Below are 23,903 nucleotides of genomic sequence, written 5' to 3'. Positions count from 1 at the left end.
GTGACAAGGCGGAGGCAGGCGCTGGGCAACTGTGGGGAGAAGGTCTGGCTGCCCAAAGCTATGCAGAGTCTTCTTGAGCGTCTAGGATTGACTGCTCTGCTGTGCCAAGAATCTGCAGAACCTCCTCCTGCCAGCCTGCCTCGACTTCCCCGCTCTCCTGGTAAACGCGCTCTGCACACCACTCCGTGGCCGCTCAGGAGGCCAGGGTACTTCTGATGCCTGGCTCCGCTGGGACTGGTGGCTCCCGGTGGGACCCCATTTCCGTTGATGCGTAAGCTTCACCCTTCCTGCGCGCTCAGAGGCTATGACTCAGGTGAAAGGAGTCCATTTTGCCAGCCCCCCGCTCTCATGCAGCCGTTCAGCATCCCCGTTCAAATTACACTCCAGGGTGGCCGACGGCGCCAGGGGAGGTAAGTCGCCACCAGAACCTCTCTTGCTGATTAAGTGGCTAAAGGGCGGCCATAACGAGTTGGCAAGGTTAGGTTTAGGTTTGGTCTTCATCCTCTGAGGATGCCCACTTGCCAGACCTCCCAGGGGATCCTGGGGGCATCTTCGTGTCTTCCCCAGAAGTCCTGGCATTAGGGGGCTGCAACTTTTCTTGTTGGTTTCCTCCTCCATTTGGCTTGCAAATCTTGAAGGCCAGGGACTTTTTTTTTTTTTTTTTTTTGACTGACCTGTGCTTCCCTGGCACTAGAACATGGCCCAGAACATGTTAGGTGCTCAGTAAATATCTCTGGGTTGCATGAAGAGTCTAGGAAACTACCACCAGCGCTTGGTTGCCTGGTGAAGCATGCTTGGGCCCTGGAATCACAGGCCTGGATTCAAATCTCAGTTCCACTCCTTAACTAGCTATTTAACTGTGGGCAAGTCATATAATCTCTGTCTGCCTCATCCCCTTGTCCATAAAGTGGGGATAGTAATAGTCTCTACATGCCTTGGCAGGCTTTCTATGTGCTACTCTCGACACTATCCCATTACCCTCTAAGGGAGGAAGTGAGATAGGCTATCTTTCCTTTTTTTTTTTTTAAGATTTTATTTATTTATTTATTTGTCAGGGGAGAGAGAGACAGAGAGTGCACAAGCAGGCAGAGTGGCAGTCAGAGGCGGAGAGAGAAGCAGGCTCCCTGCAGAGCAAGGAGCCCGATGTGGGACTCATCCCAGGACCCTGGGATCATGGCCTGAGCCGAAGGCAGCGGCTTAACCAGCTGAGCCACCCTGGTGCCCTGAGAAAGGCTATCTTAAGGAGCTTTTTTTTCTCCCCAGAGGAATGCAAAACAGGGGGGCTGTGAGCCTTCAGTGAAGTTACAGTTCTTCTGTCTGCTTCTGGGTTTGGGTGGGTGGAGCCGTTAGAACTGGATGCTGATATTGAAAGAGGAGCCTTGCTTCAGGGTGTTTGAAAAAGAGCATACTAAAAGCTTGCCAGGGGTACATTTCTCAGCCAAGTTCACACACTGTATCTGGAAATGTGGATGGTTTGTTAGTAGCTCAAGTGGAGTCGGGAGCTGAGTAATTGGAAACAGTAAAGACCACAGTGGTCATCACATCACCCACTTCCAACATCCTGTAATGACAGGCATGGGTGTTCAAGAAACAAAGGAAAGTGAGATTAGGGGTTTGGGCGGTGGTGAGGGTTGGAGGAGGAAGACACAGACAGAACAAGGGAGAAAGAGATAGAGGCAAAAACCCTTCTCTCCTTGAAATGCGCTAATGCTTTTGCGAAAAGACAATTAAAGCGAATTACTATATGGCAGAAAATCAAATGACGAAAGGCAAGGGAACAAGTTTTAATGCCCTGTTCATAACACAATTAACTAGACATAAGAGCAGTTGTGTTCTCCCTTAAGCAAGACCGTCTCCCATTTTCATTGGTGAGATGCACAATCAGATGATTGCCCTTGCCTCTTGCTGAACTCTATGAACCATGCTGACTTTACTCAACTGCATTTGGTGCTTCAAAAGAAGTTGTTAAACAATTTTGTAATTAAAAAATAGAAGGATAAAAATGATTACCCACCGCTTCTCTGTAACACAAACAAATTACAGGGAAATACGAATTTAACATCCCCATGCTTCGAAGTTACATACACATGTGAAAGGAGCGTCAGATGAATTACCAAACTTTGAGGAAGAGCAGCATGTTTCTAAGGAACCCTTTTTGACAAGCTACAGTGTTGGAGGGAGAGGCTCCTGGCTTCTGCACGGAATCTCAGCCAGAGGAGCTTGTTCAAGCTCTTTGAAATCGAGTTTGCCTGAGGCTAAGACAGAAGGTGCCTGGGGCAATGGGTGAAAAAGGGCTTGTGGGAAAGTCAGTTCAGTTTGCCTGGAAGCCACAGAAGGGGGTGGGTACTGCCTAGACTATGAATTAAACATCTCCAGGTAACACACTGGTTGGAAGTGGAAATGTATTGCTGGCAAAAGGAAATAAAAATTCTATTCACTCATCTTACTGGCTAGAGAGCAAAATTAGATCGTTCTTTGTTTGTTTGTTTTTTAAGATTTTTTCTTTCTTTTTTTGACAGAGAGATTGAGAGAGAGAGAGAGAGCACAAGTATGCAGAGTGGCAGGCAAAGGGAGAGGAAGAAGCAAGCTTCCCACCAAGCAGGGAGCCCGATGTGCGGCTCGATCCCAGGACTCTGGGATCGTGACCTGAGCCAAAGGCAGACGCTTAACCAAATGAGCCACCCAGGTGTACCCCAAATTAGGTCATTCTGAAATGCTTTGAGGTCCTTGGATGAAAGGCGCTTATAATACCACAAAGTTAATTACAGGGATGTTTATGGTCTCAGAAATCTGGAAAAACCCCAATATTCAACTATAAGGAACTAGGTAAGGAATTGATGCGATATCCAATTGATGGGATATTATGGAGCCAGTAGAAGGGTCACAAAGAGTTGCTTGTGACATAAGAAAGGGCTTACTATGTTAAGTGAAAAGACAAGATTAAAAAAAATCCCACTATGTCCAGAATGATCTTGTTCTATTTAAAATAATAGAGAGGAGGGAAGGGGAATAACACAGTAAGTGAGTAGAAATTATCTCTGAGTGGTAGAATTGTGGGTGATTTTTGTTCTCTTCTCTCGACTTTTCCACATCTTTCAAGTTTCATAACATGAGCGTGTAAAAAGTACATTACTTTCATGAATTCTTTGACATTTCTTGAGGCTTTCTTTATGGCTCAGTTTGTGGTTAGGTCTCATAACTGTTGCTTATATGTTTGAGAAGAATATATATTCTGTAGGGGATAGTATTCTGTATTATCATTTAGATAGATCCCGTTACTTACTTTGCTCGAATCTTTTCCTCGCTAGGGGGGCCTGGGTGGCTCAGTGGGTTAAGCCTCTGCCTTCAGCTCAGGTCGTGATCTCAGGGTCCTGGGATTGAGTCCCGCATCGGGCTCTCTGCTCGGCAGGGAGCCTGCTTCCCCCTCTCTCTCTGCCTGCCTCTCCACCTACTTGTGACCTCTCTCTGCCAAATAAATAAAATACTTAAAAAAAAAAAATCTTTTCCTCGCTAATTTATATGGTTGAGCTGTCAATCACAGAGGAGTTATGCAAAAATATCTCCTCATTTGTCAGTGGATTTTGTCTATTTCTTCCTATAGTTCTTCAGTGAGGCAATGCTATCAGGTACGTGTAAATTAGTATTGTTAGCTCTTCCAGGTGACTCTTTAATCAATATTATCACCTTCTTTACTTCTAAAAGGCTTTTTAACCTGAAGGTTCACATCAGCTTGCTTTTCTTTAGACTTTGCTTGACAAACTTCAACCTTTTTACACCTGCGTGTCTCACGTGACTTTTTAAAAAGATTTTTTAAAAAAATTTATTTTTTTTTAGTGTTCCAGAATTCATTGTTTATGCATTACACCCAGTGCTCCATGTAATACATGCCCTCCTTAATACCCACCACCAGACTCACCCAACCCCCGACCTCCTTCCCTCCAAAACCCTCAGTTTGTTTCTCGGAGTCCCCAGTCTCTCATGGTTTGTCTCCGCCTCCGATTTCCCCCAACTCACTTCTCCTCTCCATCTCCCCATGTCCTCCATCTCACGTGATTTCTCTCAGTCTATTGACAATATTCCTGTCTTCTGGTTTCCATTGCTGTTATGGAGAAGTGACATCTCAGCCTGTCATTCCTCTGCGGTTGATCTGTCTTTTTCAGGGGCTGCTTTTAAGATTTTCTGTTGTGGTGTCTGTGTAATAACTCTGTGATGTGTCTAGGTGTAGATTTCTTTATTTTATCCCACAGGGTTTATGGAATCTGAGGACTAGGTTTTCATCAATTCTGAGATTTTATTATCTTTTTAAAAATATTGCTTCTGACTTATTTCTCTTATTTCTGGAATTCTGTATAGATCTTGCGTTAGAGCTTTCCTATTTATTTTCCATGTTTCTTCACTTCTCTTTAGTATTTTCCATTACAGAAACTCCGTGTCTTATACTCTGGCTGTTTTGCAGGTCCATCTCTCTGTTTACTAATTATCTTTTTGGATGTGTCTAATCCACGGTTAAATCTGTCCATGGAGTTTTTATTTAAATTTTTTTATTTTTCATTTTTAGAAATTATATTTGATTCTTTTATATTGGCCTGGTCATATTGCAGAGTCTTGCTCTTTTTGATATTTGTAATCCTTTCTTTCTTTCTTTTTTTTTCAAAGATTTTATTTATTTATTTGACAGAGAGAGAGATCACAAGTAGGCAGGGAGGCAGAGAGGGGGGAAGCAGGCTCCCTGCTAAGCAGAGAGCCCCATGTGGGGCTTGATCCCAGGACCCTGGGATCATGACCCGAGCCAAAGGCAGAGGCTTTAACCCACTGAGCCACCCAGGCACCCCTCACAGATACATTTTTATATACTGTCCAAATATCTGAAGTTTTTTGTGGATCTGAATCTGTTTTTTCTCACTCAAAGGCCGTTATTGTGTTTTATGACTTCTGAATGAGAACATATAGTCCTTGAAACTTCATAGGATTCCTTTGGGGCCTCGATTCAGTAGACTGCCTTCTCATTTTGTTGACGGTTTCCTTTTCTTTGCAGAAAGATTTTAGTTTGACGTAGTTGTATTTGTTTGTTTTTGCTTTTGTTTTCCTTGCCTTTGGAGTTAGAGTCAGAAAAATATCATTAAGACTCATACTAAAGAGCTTTTCATCTATGGTTTCTTTTAGAAGTTTTATGGTTTCAGGTCTTATATTGCAGTTTTTAATCCATTTTGAGTTAATTTTTGTATATGGTGTAAAATAGTGGTCCAGGTTCATTCTTTTGCATGTAGCTGTCCTGTTTCCCAACACCATTTATTTGGGAGACTGTCCTTTCTCCACTGTATATTCTTGTCTCCTTTGTAATAAATTAATTGACATATAAACATAGGTTTCTTTTTGGGCCCTCTATTCTGTTCCATTTATTTCTGTCTGTTTTTATGCCAATAACTTCAGGTTTGCAGTATGGTTTCAAACCAAGCAGTGTGCTACCTCTAGTTTTGTTCTTCTTTCTCAAGATTGTTTTAGTTATTCTGGGTCATTTGTGGTTCCACGTAAATTTTAGAATTATTTGTCCTATTTCTGTGAAACATGTCATTAGAATTTTGATAGGCATTGTACTGAATCTCATTGCTTTGGGTTTTTATGGACATTTTGACAACATTAATTCTTCTAACCAATGAGCACAAAATATCTTTCCATTTATTTGTTTCTTCTTCAAGTTCTTTAGTCAATGTCTTATAGTTTTCAGTGGCGCCCCTTTTTTATTGTCTTTTTTGTCTCAATTTTATTTATTTCCACTCTGATATTATTTTCCTCTTTCTACAACTCTGGGCTTCATTTGTCCTTCTTTTTCTATTTCCTTCAGGTATAAAATTATATCATTTGTTTCTTGTTTCTTGAGGTAGGCTGTATTGCTATGAACTTCCATCTTAGAACTGCTTTTGGCAGCATCCTGTTTTTGGTATGTCATATTTCTGTTTTTACTTGTCTCTAGGTATTTTTAAATTTTTTCCTTTTATTTATTCTTTGATCAGTAGTTATTCAGTAACATATTTTATCTCCAACTATGTGTAGTTATTTATTTTCCTCTCGTGTTGAACTCTAATTTCATACCATTATGGTCAGAAAAGATGCTTGATATGATTTTAATCTTCTTGAATTTATTAAGACTTATTTTGTGGCTTGATGTGTGATACATTCTAGAGAATGTTCCATGTGCTCTTGAGAAGAATGTACATTCTACTGCTTTGGGATGGAATGTTCTATATATATATACCTATTAAGATATCTATATATATATATATAAAAGTCCATGTGGTCTAATGTGTTGTGTAAGGCCAATGTCTTCCTACTGATTTTCTATCTGGATGCTCTAACTATTGATGTAAATGGGGTGTTAAAGTCTTTTATTATTATATTATTGCTGCCAATTTCCCCTTTTTAGGTCTATTAATATTTGCACGTTTTAGTGCTTTTAAGTTGGATGCATATGTATTTATAAATGTTGTATCTTCTTACTGGATAGACCCCTTTATCATTATGTAGTGCTCCTTTCTGTCTTTCATTACAGTCTTTGTTTTAAAGTTTGTCTTATATGAATATAGCTACAACAGCTTTCCTTTTATATCCATTTTTATGGAATATCTTTTTCTGGCCCCCACTTTCAGTTTGTGTGTATCCTTACTTTTGAAGTGAGTCTCTTGTAGGCAGTATATAAGCGTGTCTTGCTTTAAAAAAAAAAATCCATACAGACACTCTCTATTTTTTTTTATAGATTTTTAAAATTTATTTGACAGACAGAGATCACAAGTAGGCAGAGAGGCAGGCAAAGAGAGGGGGAAGCAGGCTCCCTGATGAGCAGAGAGCCCGATGCAGGACTCAATCCCAGGACCCTGGGATCATGACCTGAGCTGAAGGCAGAGGCTTTAACCCACTGAGCGACCCAGGGAGCCCCAGACAATTTATATTGATTGGAGAATTTAATATGTTTACACTTAAATTAATTATTATTTTTTTAAATTTTTTTTAAATTAATTATTGATAAGTCTGTACTTATTGCCAAGTTGTTAATTGTTTTCTCTTGGCTGTTTTTGTAGTTCTTCTTTCTTCCTTTCTTCTTTTTTTCTCTTCCTTTGTATTTTTGATGATTTTCCTTAGTGTTGTCTTTAGATTCCTTTCTCTCTCTCTCTTTGGTGCATGTGTGTGTATTTACTATCAGTTTTTGCTTTGTGGTTACTATGAGGTTCACATATATCATATTCTGAATATAATTCAAGTTTTTTTTTTTTAAGATTTTATTTATTTATTCGACAGAGAGAGATCACAAGTAGGCAGAGAGGTAGACAGAGAGGAGGAAGCAGGCTCCCTGCTGGGCAGAGAGCCCGATGCGGGGCTCGATCCCAGGACCCTGGGATCATGACCTGAGCTGAAAGCAGAGGCTTTAACCCACTGAGCCACCCAGGCGCCCCATAATTCAAGTTTTTAAAAAGATTTTATTTATTCATTTGACAGAGAGAGAGTGTGTGTGCACACAAACAAGGGGAGTGGCAGGCAATGGGCAAGGGAGAAGGAGGCTCACTGCTGAACAGAGAGCCTGATGTGGGGCTCCATCCCAGGAGACTGAGATTATGACCTGAACCAAAGGCAGAGGCTTAACTGTCTGATCCACCTGGGCACCCCTATAATAGTTGATTTTAAGCTGAAAGCAACTTTAATTAAATTTGAACACATTCCAGAACTAAATTTTTACTCCCCTCTCCAGAGCTATTTTATGTTTTTGATGTCATATTTTATTTGTTTTTATTTTATGTATCTCTTAACTAATTATTACAGTTTTAGTTAATTTTATTACTTTATAAATGGCTACTTCACTACCTATACTATATATTTACCTGTTCCAGTGAGATTTTTATTTTGTATGTTTTCTTGTTATTAACTAGTGCCATTTCTTTTCAGCTTAAAGAAATCCCTGTAACATTTTTTGTTAGGCCAGTTTAGGAGCGATGTACTTTAGTTTTGCTTATGTGGAAAACTTCTTATCTTTCCTTCAATTCTGAATGATAACCTTGCTGGGTAGTATATTCATGGTTGGAATTTTTTTCTTTTCAACATTTTGACTATGTCAGGTGACTCCCTCCTGGCCTGCAAAGTTTCTGCTGAGAAATCCACTGATGGCCTTATGAGGTTTCCCCACGTACATAACAATTTGTTTTTCTCTTGCTGCTTTAAGATTTTCTTTTTACTTTGAACTTTTGACATTTTAATTATAATGTGTCGTGGTGTGGATCTCTTTGGGTTCATCATGTTTGGAACTCTCTGGACTTCCTAGAGCTGGATGTCCGTTTCCTTCCCTAGGGAGGTTTTTAGCCATTATTTCTTCAAATAACTTTTCTGCCCCGTTTTCTCTTTCTTCTCCTTTTGAGACCTCCTATAGTGTGACTGTTATGCTATTTGATGTTGGTCTCTTAAGTTGTCTTCAATTTAAAAAAATTTTTTTTTTCTTTTTGTTGCTCTGTCAGAGTGAGTTTTATTGCTTTGTCTTCCAGCTTGCTGATGTGTTCTGTTTCATCCAGTTTGCTATTGGGTATTCAATAGTATATTGAATTCTTCAGTTCAATTCTTCAGTTCCATTATTATGTTCTTCAGTTCTGTGACTTCTGTTTGGTACTTTCTAATAATCTCTCTCTTTTTTGAAGTTTTCACCATGTTTACTCATTTTTCTCCTGAGTTTGGTGAGCATCTTTATGACTATTGATTTGAATTCTTTATCAGGTAGCTTTCTCATCTCTTTCTGAGGTTGTGGTTTTTTTTTTTTTTTTAATCCCATTGGGAAGTATTTATTTGTTTCCTCATTTTGCTTCACTCTGTGTTGGTGTCTGTGTATTGGGCAAAACAGCTCCTTCTCTCAGCCTTGAAGGAATAGTCTTGGGTAGGTGATGAGTCCTCTCATTCACCCTTTCTCTAGCTCTTGGCTATCTCTTTGTGGTTGTCTAAACTGCATGATTTATTCTTTATGTGTCCTATCAGGTATGTGAAGATCTGTTAATGTTCCGAGGGGAGGAATTTCATTTAGCATCTAGCTTAAGGCTGATTAGAAGCCAGCCCCTCAGGCAGCAGCTGTCAAAGTATGCAAATTTTTAGAGTCCTTTGGGGCTGCAACTGGAAACCTAGTTGGCCTTTAGATCAGGTGATCTAGAGGTGTCTCCTGGATGAGAGTTACAAAAATTAGGGCTCTGGAGAAGTGTATAAGCTCCTTTCTGGGAGGTCTTATTGAGCTATAGCAAGACCAAGAGGGTGTGCAAGGATTGTGTCTCCTGCCTATGTTCCCTGGAAATGCCTCTTAGTCTCTAGATGTATGGGAAACCTGAAGCCTGTACTTCAGGCTGGAGCTCCAGGCTAAGTAAATAGGACGTTTTTTAGGACGATTGTGTGCTATCTGTGCATTGCCCTGGGGTAGGGTGGGAGGTGGCCTGCCAAGAATGGTCTTTCTAACTGTTACAGTCCTATGGAACTCAGGAACACCAGCATCTTGGCCACTGGGGTTAGATAATCAAAGGTTTTCCCCTGTGTGGATGCTGTCCATGCACACTGAAATTATGCCAGTTTTGCCTATCAACAATTATACTTGGGTCTATTAAATCAATATGTTGCAAGTGCCAGAGAGACCTCATAATAAAGCTTTTCATGCATGGATTCCATAGGTATCTCACAACCAACCTCCAGGATGAATTATAGTATGAAGCAACTAAAGTCCAGTTTCAGAACATGAGGGAAAAGACAGGGTATTGGGTACTGGAAACCTACAAAATATCTAATCTTACTTTATGGCTAAAACTCTTCTCTTTATTATAATTGTTTATGAATTATAAAATGTACTGCCTCCAATTTCATTTAAAAAGTTGTTTTTCCTGCCTATTCTCTGAGGGTGGGATGATAGAGGGTGAGTAAAATATCAAAAGAGATTAAAAATCCCCAAACCACATCCTTGATTCCCAAAGTAATATTAACCCAGGAGTGCAGTGATCCTCTGAGACCAGTGCTTCCCACTGCAGGCTCCTAGGACATCCTGGATTACTTGACCTTCCCCTCACTGTCTTTGAATTTTGAAGATTTTGCCAGGGAGAAAAGCAGCTAGGGAGAGGAAGGGGAAGGATGCGGGGTAAAGTATAAAATATACTTTTGGAAGGAAACAACTAGCAATTCCCTTGACAAAGTGTTGCTCAGCTTTACATTTTAGTAAGCTTTTTATTCAGTTTGATGGTGTCTGAGTTTCTACCATTATAACTGCATTTGTTTGGCTTAAGATTTTGTTAAGACTCTTAAAGTGGAACTACCTCTGGGACCGCATATGCCTACTGAGCAAGGATCTGCAAATCAATGACATTGACCATAGGAAGTGGTGAAACTCTGGCAAATTGGAGAATACATGCCAGTCCATAGGGACAGCCTCTGCTTGGCTTGGCCAGCTGTTTATAGACAGGAGCAGGAGTGTGGACCTTATGATTGTTTTCAAAAGTCAGTAATCAGCATTTTTATGAAAAATTTCACAATTTTTAAAGTGTTAGCAACTAATCCCACATTAAAAAAACCACACAGAGAATTAAAAAAAAAAACAAACAAACAACAAAAACTTATCCGTGGGCTGGATACTGTCCGTGTTAGCAACCTTCACTTTGGTTTTTACTGTTCACTGGACCCCTACTGTGAAAGAACTTATCACATCCTTTGCTGGTGTAGAGCAGAGAGAGGGAGAGAAGGAATGTAGGGCTATTCACACAGATCTGTGAGTGAAGAGAGAGGAGGAGAGCAGAGAGGAGAAGAGAGCAGTGAAAACTTCCTTATTCTGAAAGGACTGGCCATGGGCCACTAAGCCCCATGGTAGATATACTGCCTTTCCCTATAAAAGAACAATATAAAAGAGCAAGTCAAATCCTACTATTTCCGGATGTTGTTAATTCTGAATCTGAACTTTTTGAGCCATTCCTTACATATGGAACTCATTGAAGAATGTAAAAATTATTTTCAGGGGAAATGTGCAGTATCCCTAACTGATAAACAAGTTCATAATACTTATTTACATACATATATATGAAAACTATACAGATGAAAACTACTTATAGGTAATTCTTTTCTATTCATTGATTAAACAGCTCTCTAAAGACTTCCTTACTATTGGTATACATAAAAAATATTATATTAATTATATTTTATAACATAAATTTAGCTTGTTTGGGTGGGTTTTTAACCAAGCTCTGAACATGGGATTTCATTGTGTTGCTCTGAACCTGACCACAACCCCTTCAGGTGGATGGCAAATGGGATCATCCTTCCACCCACCACGAGTTGGTAAATGTTCCCATTTTTCTGTGAGTTTATTGAAATATCTTCTTTTTACTTCCCCCAAAGGACAGCCTTTCCTGCCTCAGGGAGGAATAGAAATATAGACCACAATGACGGAGACCTCCCAGATGTGCACAAGAAGCTGCCATCCAGTGCTGGAGAGGACCGAGCTGTGCTGCTAGGGTTTGCGATGATGGGCTTCTCGGTCCTCATGTTCTTCTTGTTTGGAATAACCATTCTAAAGCCTTTCTTGCTCAGGTAAGAAACCGAGAAAGGAGACCCAGAGTTTTCAATTCAGATCAGACCAAACACAGTGGTGGAGAAGAGGCTGGCTTTGGCTTCTTCAGCCCTCCTAATCATTATCTAAGGGAAGATAGAAACACCTGTTTGTCTCTCAGTGCTGGGAGGCAGTTGAGGGTGGAGGAAGGGGTGGTAAGAAAGCGGAAGATATTCCTTTGCCACTCACCCTCTTTGATCTGAAAAATACTTTCAACAACTAATCCATACATTAGATATGCATATAGGTAATAAATTCTTCCTTTAACAAGCTGATATCAGGGGTGCCTGGGTGGCTCAGTCAGTTGAGTGTCTGCCTTCTGCTCAGGTCATGATTCCAGGGACCTGAGATTGAGCCCCACATTGGGCTCTCTGCTCAGTGGGGCGTCTGCTTCTCCTTATCCCTCTACCTGCCATTCCCCTGCTTGTGTTTGCTCTCTCTCTCTGTCAAATAAATGAATAAAATCTTAAAAAAAAACCAACCAACCAAACAAGCAGATAGCACAGGGAATGGTTAATTTAAGTCTTTTACATGAGCACAATAAAAGTTATTGAGCTTTTTGAGTTTGATAATGTCTATCTAGCACATAGTAGTAGCTCAATAAATGTTAGTTTCCTTCCTTTTGTTTTAATTGGTTTCCTTATTAAATACATTTAATAACAGCATTTATCAAACATATATTATATGCAAAAATATACTATATTTTATCCTATTTAAGTCTATAGTCTAATGCTAATGGTAGCATTATTTTATCGTTTTAATTTTCCTTTTAAAAATGAGCAAGCTGAGATTCAGAAAGGTCAAGTAACTTGCCCAAAGTCACTTAGCCAGTAAAGAACTGGCCTGTCATTTTGATGTAAGACTCCTTGCCTCCTAATACTTAAATAAAATTTGCAGCCATAGGAGGGATGGGAGATTTCATCAAGGCAGGGGAGCACAGGTTTAATTTTGGAAGATGGCTTACACAACATGGGGGTACTTTGAGGGAGGGCAGTACGGAGTAGGGGAAAAGCAAGGGACACTTTCCCTTTGGTTAGCCAAAGAGTTACAGAAGTTTGGGAGAATGGGGAGAGGGAGGCCTAAGAGATCAGTGGGGAAAAAGGGTCATAGGGCAAGAAGTAGGCGGCCTGCTTTTGTTATTTATCAGATTCCTCTCTTGCCATTCCTAAGTTACATTATTAGGGCAATAATGTGAAGGTCCCCATCGCTACAGCACACAGTGCTACAATTAGAAGGGCCCAGAATTTTCCCTCTTGTATTAGCGCCAGAAGACTATGTTATGCTTCTGATCAACCAGCTTTTATTCAGTGGACACCAGGAATCTTATATGTATTTGTATTTCCTTCATTGCTTTGGCTGCTAGGAAGCTCAGAGTCAAATTTATGGCCCAGTTCTCATAACTGTAAGGAGTCTTATGGTCTGCAGGATACATGATTGTATCCTTACTCTCTACTCCCTCCCTTTTCCTATTACTCCTGTATCTATATCTGTATCTGTATCTATATCTACCTATCTAGCTAGCTACATTATACATATTTATGTAAGCTGAATAAATTGTGTGTGTGTGTGTGTGTGCACATGTATGTGCACTTGTATGAAAGTCCAGGTCAGATTATTTTAAAAATGTGATAATTTGGGAGAAGTTTCAAGGATATCTTCTGCAACCTGACACCAAACTGTTGCTCATATTTAAATTTTACTTTTCTAAGCATTTCTAGAAATTGTTTGCTTAAAGTAATTACATGAATGCTTAAGAGAGTGGTATGTTCTCCTCTGTCTCTTGCCTTGTGATCTTGTGCTACCTCAGAGACTGGTTTTGCTTCAGGGAAGATGGCCTGAGTAGCTTGTACCTCCCTTAGACTCTCATCTTTCAACCAAATGATGGACTTTGCCTACTTGTAGACACATAGACACACGGTGTTATCAAAAGAGCATGCTCATGTTTTCAGCTCTAAATACATCCCTGGTTCTACTGGAAAGGCCTGGCCTGGTCCTTGTGCATGGAAATTTGGAGAGCTTAGCTCTAGCACAGACAAACAGGGGCCTCTAAAGTATGATTTTAAGATTCTTGGTCTAAATGAGTACAGAATTTAATTTTGTGAGAAAGAAGGCTAGTGTTAAACCTGTGGAAAGAACCTTATTTTCCATATTTGCATTTTCACTTGCCTCAAATTTTATTCTTCTTAGGCTCCATCCAGTGTTTGTTTTTTATGCCCTTGCCTCAAGATTATTTTGAATGGCACCATCTCCCAAGTTTATTAAAGAAAATGCTTACTCATGACCAAAGATCTCAATGGGAGTGTAGTGTGACCCTAGTTTCAATGAGGCATTTCAAACATTGACTTTAGAATTTGCTTATCTTACTTCTTGTGTTTAAGTCGCCAGGAAATAAACACAGGGACCCACCTACATGTGTGAGGGTGCATGAGGAGCTGGTCCTGTACATTCAATCAAGCATGTCCTCTGACCCTCATTTACTTTATCTAAAACTTGTCCTCTAATCATTTCATACATATCTGTCTTTTTAACACTACCACAAAATCTTCATGGGCAGGAATTTTGCCTACCACTTCTCATAGCACCTAGAACATTCTGTGTGTGTAGTACATGAGAAAATTCTCAAAGAAACATTTTCCAAGTAAAATTTAATTCACTGTAACACTTACTGAGCCTCTACTATGTGGGAGGCCTGGCGCTTCTCGCTTTAAGGAACATAAAGAAGAATAGGATGTACCTCCTGACCTCAAGGAACTTACTGATAGCAAAACGTATACGTTTTCGAATGAGATATTCCTTCTATGATTTGTTTGCTCTTTGGAAGTATACAGAGACCATGGAAATGTACCTTGTTACTAGGCTATATTGACCCAGGGCCACATTGAGTGTGGTTGGACTCCATCCAAAGGCACATTTCCATAGGGCAGGAAAATGGGTACATCTTGAGATGACAAAGCATGAGAGAGGATAAGATTTCTGACTATGTGGTTACAGTAATATTTGTCAAAGCATGGTTTGCCAAATACCTGCATCTTAAATATGGCTAAACACAGATTTTTGGGCTTCAACTCAGATCAACTGAATACAAATCTCGAGGAGTGAAGCCATAGAATCCACAAGTTCTTCACTCTAACACACTTGCTCAGTTGATTCTGAAGTTTGAAAACCATTGATCAAAGGGTTGGTGTAGTTAGAAATACACCAAGAGGGTCATAATTGAGATGAAACTTACCAGTTTGCTGTTTATCCCCTTTCTCAATGTTCTCCATGATTCCTAACCACTATGTACCTTCTGTAATGATTCTACATTACCTTTAAATATACAAATGCCTTGGGCTATAACATTAGAAATATAAAACTGGGGCACCTGGGAGGCTCAGTCGGTTGAGCATTGACTCTCGATATTGGCTCAGGTGATGATCTCAGGGTCTTGAGATCGAGCCCTGCACTGGGTCCCATGCCGGGTGTGGAGTCAGCTTGAGATTCTCTCTCTCCCTCTCTCTCTGCCCCTCCCTCCCTCCGCTTGCTCTCTCTCTCTCTCTCTTAAAAAAAGAGAGAAATAAACAACTACATTGTAGAGGGTGAAGATCATTTATCTTTTTCCAATTGAAGCACTCAGAGAGAAGAATCAAACTGTACTATCATCCACGCTCATATCATGGATGACTGGATGGACTGTGCTTTCACCTGTGGTGTGGACTGCCGAGGGCAGGGCAAGTACCCATGTCTTCAGGTGTTTGTGAACCTCACCCATTCAGGTCAGAAAGCTCTCCTACATTATAATGAAGAGGCTGTCCAGATAAATTCGAAGGTAATGTAAAGTTCATGTAATGAAGGAGTTCTAATTATAGTCCTTTTTTCTGTGCCAGACTGTCCCCAGCAGAGTGCAGTACCCCAGACCATCTCTAGGGATAAAGCTCTTTCCCTCCAGTGAATGCCTTTACAGGATAAAGGAAGCTAAAAGCATTCTTGGAGGAAAAAATGGGGTATACAGAATGGAAAGGAATTATTCCAATTTTGCGAACTGGTGTCTAGAATTTTCCAGCTGAGCCAGTGAACAGAGTCAATTGTGGGCAGTTTTACTTTTGGAAGTCCTACTCCCTATCATATAAAAAATGTGAAAATGTACTCACAACACATCTTAAATCAAGTAAACAATTTTTCTTATCAAATAAATTTAAAGGATTATTATAATTTTTATTTTAATAGGTTACTAAATTGATTCATATGTTTATAGTGTTTATTTATACCTAACTATGAAAAAGTTAGCTTGTATTAGATTAGTTAACATGCTATACTTTGTTGTCTTTACTTGGGCACTAAGCCATCTGATGATTTCTGTTTTGGATACAATCATTTTTAAGGTCTCAAACATTTCTGTAGGCCTTAAGCACAGTGCCACGAGTGCCTAGTGAATATGCTAAAAAAATCTCAAGTTTTTTTGGGGAAAAAAAAAAAAAAAGATCACCAGCTGACAGATCCCTTCACTGGTTCTGCCCTCCGTGAACCAAAGCCTATGTAGGAAGGCTTTGTGGGCCTAGGGCAGAAGCCTCAACAAACTATCCCTTAGGGAAAGATTTTCTATGGGAAATCAAGACAACTAGGCTAGAGGCATTCATAGGTGTTGAAAGCACAGTGAGCTCAACAGGTATTTTTTGAGTGGACAAAGACCAAGTGCCTGTATGAGGAGAGAGCATGGTCCTTATGATGCTGGTCACTGCCTCTTCTGCAATGTCTATATTCTAAGAATCCCTTCCCCCATTTCTGCCTAGTGCCTGGAAATGGCCATTTCACTCTGTGCCCTCCTGTCCACCCTTCCCCATGGGCTCTGCAACAGGTTTCATCACCTTCTGAGATCGAACTCTCCATGAATAGCTTCGGTTTGAAGCCTTTTCAGAATTAAAACTGTTGCTTAAATGCTTGGTTTCGGGGACAGTGTCCTCATCTTTCTTCCTCCTTCACACTCCTAGTGCTTTTACACACCCAAGTGCCACCGAGACAGGAATGATTTGCTCAACAGTGCTCTGGACATAAAGGAATTCTTCGATCACAAAAATGGGACCCCTTTTTCATGCTTCTACAGTCCAGACAGCCGATCTGAAGATGTCATTCTCATAAAAAAGTATGACCAAATGGTTATCTTCCACTGTTTATTCTGGCCAACGCTGACTCTGCTAGGTGGTGCCCTGATTGTCGGCATGGTGAGATTAACACAGTACCTGTCCCTATTGTGTGAAAAATATAGCCCCTCACACAGAGACGTGGTAGGTGGCAAAGTACCTTATACGGAACAGCATCGATTCAAACTGTGGAGCATGGGGAGGAGCCAAGAGAGGAGCAGAGAAATCTTATGATGGTGGCCACATTAAGGTCTTGGCCTTTGGATGGTTGGCAACTTTTGCACCTGAGGACTTAATGATGCCTGCTTGGAGACTAACCATGTAGAGGCCATTCAAATCAAGCATGATACTCCACACAGGAAGAAACATTTTTAAAAAGCCTCATTATGTAGTCCATCTATTCTATAAATAACCACAAGCTCACCGTCTTTCCTCTACCCCACATATTCCACGTGAGCCAAGGCAGTGCTTTTGTTCCCTCACGGCAACACAGCCTTCAGGTAGTTGTGCTTGATCTAATTTTGGCTCTCGTGGAACCCGTCGGTGTGGAGTACACGATGAGGGCATCCACCTGCTGACCACTGAATGGCCAGTCTCATTGTTGGCAACAGAGTTCACCTCAAAATATTTCTCAAAAAATCTTAGTGAAAATCAAGCCATTCACGATCAAGTTTGGAAGAGAATAATCTGGTAATTTCAAAAAAATGTGGGCTACCATTCTACCTCCCCATTCATGATAAAGGAGGAAAGCTGCTGCCTAGCAAATTCACTAAGCTTGGAACTATTCATACTTAACCTTACCATGTACCATGTAATTTTGCTTTCAGCCACATTTTTCTAGTTAATTATGCTTTCCATAAGCTCATTTTATTCTCTGTGCACATTCTGGTGGGAGTGGGAGAGACGGCCAGAAATGTGAAGCGGGGAGAGGCTGTACTAGATGGAATTTAACATTCATGTCAGATGATCCACATTGTAGACAAGTCCCCCATGGATAGTCAGCAAATGTCCGAGCTTTAATTAATGACTCAACTATGGCTACTAACTAATGAATGTCACAAGGCTCTCCCAACAAGTGCTTTCCAGAGTAAGCTGAATATGAGTCGAAAAGAGTTTGTTCTGAAAACCAGCGTGCCTTAAAGTATCTTTAAATTTTACTAAAAAGTCATATATCATGGACAATAGAAAGAATGAGACTTTTGAAGCAACTTTTATATGCAGATGTAATCAAAACAGAAAATTTGCTTCTAAGTCAATATTATGCTTTTTCATATGAATTTCAAGTCACAAATGACTAAATAGACTGGATAATTAGAGCAATATTAACTTCACAAAAAATAAAAAAATTAAAAAAAAATAAATAGAAATCCTGTGGTTGAGGGGAAAATATTGACTTCACAAGTAATGAACAATTTTGGTGCTTTCTCTTCTTTCTAGCGTGGAATGGTAGGAAAAACACATGTCTCAAGAGGATTTTATGTGAATTCGTAGGCCATCATTACAGTTTTTCAGATATGTATCCTTGGGCAATTCTGCTGAACTGAAATGAAGGTTCAAGCTTCTCTCGTCTCACTTATAAAATGAGGATAATCTCTTCCTTTATGGGGTTAAGGAATAAACAAGGCAGAGTATATAAAATACCTCGCTCAACTTCTGGCATCTAGTAAAAGTGCTCAAAAACATTAGTAGATTAAAAAAAATTGTTTTCTAAGTTTCAGTGTTCAGCCAGCCTTATCCCTCTTCGGGTATATACCCAAAGGAAATGAAATCAGTACCTCCAAGAGACAATCTGCACTCCCCAGTTCAGTGGAGCATTACTGACAGTAGCCAAGATATGGAACGACCACTGTCCATCAACAGATGAATAAATTGTGATCTTACACACACACACACACACACACACAACACACACATGAGGTGTGTATCTACACACAATGGAATATTATTCAGACCTAAAAAAGGAGACCCTGCCATTTGCAAATGACATGGATAAACCCAGAGGGCATTATGCTAAGTAAAATAAGCCATACACACAAAGGGGAAAAAACCTGCATTTCACTTATATGTGGAATCCAAAAATGTCAAATAGACAGAGGCAGAGTAGGATATGTAGAGTAGGATGGTGATTATTGGGAGTGGGGGAAATGTCGAGATGTTAATTAAAGTGTACAAACTTTGTTATCAGATGAATTAAGTCTAGAGATCTCATGTACAGCATGAAGACGATGACAATAATACTATCTTGAATACTGGAAATTTGCTAAGAAAGTAGATTTCAGGTGTTCTTATCACACAGATAGACACATAAGGTAACTATGTGAGATGACACATTGATTAGCTTGATTATAATTATTCACTATACATAAATATCAAATCATATTGTACACCTAAAATATATATAAATCTTATTAAAAAGTAAAATTGAGTCAGCCTTGGTACCTTTCATTGGCCAGCTGGTAGTAGGGGCTAGTGTAGGGAACTGTAGGAGAAGATTCCTTCCCACCTTCTCTTGGCTAAATGTAATATATATTTAAGGTCCAGAACATGCCGTTTAAGAGGTTGTCATAAATTATTTTGTATACCAGACTTTCCTGAAATAAAATAGATGTATGCACACATATTTTAAATCGTTTTGCAAATTGAGAGCCTATAGATTTCTTAAGGGCACCTCTCTAGTCATTTCTTAGTTAGTTTGACATGCATCTAACAACATGCAATTCTTGGGATTTTTCTCTTAACAACTTCAAAACCACTGATTTAAAACCTACAAAGTGAAAGTGTAAAACCTGAAGTGTTTCAATTACTACAGTTTTCCACTCACAGAGTACAGCTACTTGGTTCATCTCCTGATCTCATCTCGGGAAAGAGAGACATTATGCTGGGAGAACAAAGTCAATTTAGAACAATGTTAATTCAAAGTCATGCAAACCATTTGGCAAAGAAAATTTAAGCAATTATTTGTTGTTAATTGCTTGGAAGTACAAAGTATCAATGCCCACATGTACTACTAGTCCAAGGAAAGCCCAGACTTCCCTTTTGCAAAGTTTATGATAACTGAAAGCAAACCAGTTTGCTTCCACCCTAACCTCACTTTTTAGGTTCTGGTCTTTAACTGATTTGAAAAAAATCTGTCTGCATATACAAACACATTCATATGTGTAGGTATATACATATATTTCTGCTTGAAACACATAATGCCTTATGCTTAAAAGAAGTTAATATTCAAACAGATATGTCTCTCAATATTCATCAATTTACTGGGGCAGAAAAGTTGCCTTTTAAGACATAATAGTTTCAGGTTTTCAATCAACTATTCTTGGTCATTATTGGTAAGAACTCAAGTTCAGCTAAATTTTGAGTATTAGGAGCACCGGTTTGCTTTTAAGTATTCAAAAAAAAAAGGCAAAATATAATTATCACAGTTTTTTTTGTTGTTGTTGTTGTTTAAAGTACATAGTACACTAAGGACTGTTTGGACACAAGTCATTTTTTTTCTTTTTTTAATAAAGAGCGTGATGTTACAGACTGCAAAGTTAAAAGAAAAAGCAGACATTGACAGTTTCTGATGAGCACAAACAGTAAGTGCAGTCACAGGCCAAACTTCTTGCTAGGAACAGCAAGACTGGGAAGAGGTCTTAAATTTAGTGACACTATTATTCTATATTCTCAGTACAATAACACATGCATCTTGCTGTGTCAAATCCTTTTCGGGCCATCATTAAAAGAACATTTAAAAACATTCTTCTCCTAATGAATGCATTATACCATAGGACTTCAATTCACTGAATGACAAAATATAGAGAAATAGATTTGGTACAATAAAAGGGGCCAAAAAAGGGTGGTGGGGGCTTCTCCTGGAACAAAGTCAACATTTGATGTGTTAGTAGTCTTCTTTTGGTAGTGCCACATTCTCCGAAATATTAAAGTATTCTGTTCCAAAAGGATATATTTAGATTTTATTCAACCCAATTAAGCCCAAGGACTAAGTCACATTGAAACTATTAATTGTATTTGAAACTTAGGTTCCATAGCCAAAAACATTTCTAGAAACCGCATGAAGTCCAAGCTCTCCAACCACTCTTTGGAACAAAAATTAAAACTGATAAGGGACTTTTTCTTATGAAATTGGTAGATCATGATGACTACATTTGGAAATTCATACTAGAATGAAGAAGTTTAGTCTTATTAAAGATACTTTGAGAAAATATAAAACAATGAAACTCTTCTGCCTCCTTGTTGTTTACCTAGAAGGAGGAACAAAAATTAAGAATCACCTAAAAATATACATGGCTCTTAGCATAACCACAAAATTATTGTAGTGACAGATTAAATAAGGTTTCAGATACATTTATAGACTTAATTGGCTTACAAAATGCATTAAAAAAAACCTTTCCATACTTACCAACATGGAGAATGGTGTCTACTGTTGGTCTACTGTTGGTAGTGAAAATCAGTTACCTAAACTACCTAAGCGTACAATAGACTGATTCCCACCCCTCCAACCCCCCCCAACCCACCCACTAAAACTCATTATGTAGTTGTGTAAAAATTAAGTCAGAAAATTTCCTTATGGCTCATAACTGTCACTTTATGCTAACTAGCATGGCTGTAATATTAACATGTCTAAAACTAAGGAAAAGGAATGGTGCTTCATGAATAAAAAGGAAGTGTGAAACTTTTATCAGTGGAATACTTGGGTGAAATAAGCTTATTTAAAAACTAACATCCCAACTTGGGAAACTCCTAATAGATTCTAAACACTTCTGAACTTTAGAACCTGATGTTTACACCTTTTATAAAAGATGCCTCTTGACTAGGGCTAGCAAGCAGTGTGTACACAAGTAGAAATGTGTGCAAATATACACACACCAATTTCACTAATAATAAGAAAAGAGAACACAACTAATTTTGAATGCCAAATTCAAGTATCTAGTACCATAAGCCTCCTGGCGCTATAGTCTTTTCCATGGCTGGAGCAATGATTACATTTTAACCAAAAATTTTTCTCAAGTCTCCAATGCCATTAAAAATATGGCATGCCAACTCTGACTTTTTATAAATCTAAACTACAGTGCTCTGGAAATTCCTGTAACATCAGAGCCTGAAGTATTGAATTGTGACTCATTTATTATTATTGTTTTTTTCTTATTAACCCTCTGAGGTAGTTACCAAGCCAATTTCTTCAGGACCATAGTTATCTTGAGTTAAACCCCACGATCTTTTCACAAAGTGAAAGTAACTTTTGAAAGAAAAGAAAAAAAGGCTTCCCAGGCCACGGCACATAAGACACACTTATAATTTTAATGTAATAATTAAAAAATAAAAATGGTTTGGGTTTATATTTTAAAAAACAGCCCAGCTGTATTACTCTGTCACCAAGAATTGTTATTTGAAGATCCCATCAGTGCTGAGTTTTATAGGTCAGCCTTCACAATCATCCTTGATGAAAAGTTAGTTCCCTCATGGTATGCAAATATACTCACAACTTTCTGCTTTCTCTTAGAAGGCTCCATCTAAGGCTTCCCTTAGAAGTGCCTCTTTTGAGCAGGATGGGTATGAAGAATGTGATTCATTCAAATGACTCCTCCCTGTTCTACCCCCTCCTTCAACATTCCCCTCTTCTCAGAAACATCTGAAGTATGAAAGTTGTTTTTAAATAGCAGAAGCACCAAAATCCATTAACACCACATATAGTCTTTAAACTGAAATATTTTAGTGATGTCTTGGACATCAAATTGATTTTTTAAGGTGGATTCTGAGTGTGTGGGTCCAGCCCAGGTCTGCAGTTTGTGCAGACATAGAAACAAAAGAAAGTTAAAACATTCAGAAAAAGTTAACCGCTCGCTTTTAAAATAATGCTGGAAATCAAATTTTTTCAAAGAATTGGCAAGCATGGGCTATTGATCAGAATATGAATTAGATGGATTTACAAAATCATTAAGAAACAAATCCAGGTTTATGTGCTGTGAAATTTCCATGGTTCTTTTAAAATGGATAGGCTGCTCATATTTTTTTATAATGCTAAATCACTCAATTTTTGATGGAAAAAGAATACAGATGGACTGTGTTTTACCTATATGAAAATCACCAATCCATTGAAAATAAAATCCAAGAGGGTATATACATTCTAATCAAGTCATTGATTATTTTCCTGATTAATAAGAACTACACTTTACACAAAATACTTTGTCAGCAGCTGTTTTCATCAAAAAAACCAATATTCATAGTTTCACAGTTGAAAAAATTACACATTAAAATATTTTACAATTCATTGTATATTCACCAGGTTCCCATTTCCTAATATAAAGCAGATTAGAAGGGAAAACCTCAAAGTTGATTACTTTGACAGTGAGTTTTACAGAGGACACTAAGAACCACAAAAAGCTTAGGTTCTATCATAAAATAGTGACCAAATTCCATTCTTCTTTAAAAAATCCAATTAAAAACATCTTTTTAAAAAACCAAATTCTACAATATGATTAACAGATTTCAAATTAACAGCAGTCTAAAAATCTTCAAAATAAATGATTTTGTATACTGAGAATATGATAAAAAGTTAAAACATGATTTTCAGATTATATCTTACTAGAGTATGTTTAAAATTAGGTTTTATTTTCTTTAAACCTGCTTTTTTTTTTCCCTCCAAAATAGTCATTGAAGGAACTATTTCTCAAGCGACCAAATGAAACTGTAAAGTCAATAGTTAGATATACCACATTCAATGACAAGGATGGCTGGCCACAGGAATTGACCAATCCATGGGAAGTGATCGGACACTGAAGTACCAGGAAATGGCTTACCACTGACTTGACAGCCTAGTCACCCCATGTAGCATTCAATTCAATTTTTGGTTCTTTGCCTTCTGAGCACTACCTGACCCTTTTTTCTTATTTTCAATGTTGTTTGCTTTAACTCTGCTTGGACTCATTTAAAATTTGCTTTGCTTTTAGCTAGACTGCTTAACCTACATTCTTTGTAAAATCTGTCTATGCTTCTTCAAACAGAATTAACTTGGTTGCAGTAACTGTGAAAATAAATGTAAATGATGAAATAAGCTCTGTGGCTGTGTTTTAATGGAGAGGTCCCAGGGGAAGGGGACTAGCTGGACTGATGTGAGACATGCAAAAATTATGTAAATTTTGTGCAAGGAAGCTCAAAGCTTTTTGGCACTCAGGTAAAACGTTGTTCTGTTA

At 38.7% G+C, this 23,903-nt stretch overlaps 1 protein-coding gene across 2 annotated transcripts; it reads left to right on the top strand.

Annotated features, from left to right (window-relative positions):
* Positions 1-348: 348 nt before the first annotated feature.
* KCNMB3 (potassium calcium-activated channel subfamily M regulatory beta subunit 3) lies at positions 349-20,266 on the top strand (the record flags this gene model as incomplete). Of its 2 annotated transcripts, none has more annotated exons than XM_080823548.1 (4): positions 349-410; positions 11,383-11,574; positions 15,203-15,401; positions 20,222-20,266. In XM_080823548.1, the coding sequence occupies 4 exons, from the start codon at positions 349-351 to the stop codon at positions 20,264-20,266; spliced, it is 498 nt and encodes a 165-aa protein (XP_080679674.1). The 2 variants fall into 2 exon arrangements, with proteins under 2 accessions (XP_080679674.1, XP_080679673.1); XM_080823547.1 differs by lacking the exon at positions 20,222-20,266 and adding an exon at positions 16,561-16,944.
* Between the last annotated feature and the right edge of the window lie 3,637 nt (positions 20,267-23,903).

Source organism: Martes martes, assembly GCF_963455335.1.
Source record: "Martes martes genome assembly, chromosome: 1".
In the NCBI taxonomy this organism is placed as follows: Eukaryota; Metazoa; Chordata; class Mammalia; order Carnivora; family Mustelidae; genus Martes; species Martes martes.
The sequence above is the reverse complement of the archived record's forward strand: the minus strand, read 5'-3'. Positions and strand labels throughout refer to the sequence as shown.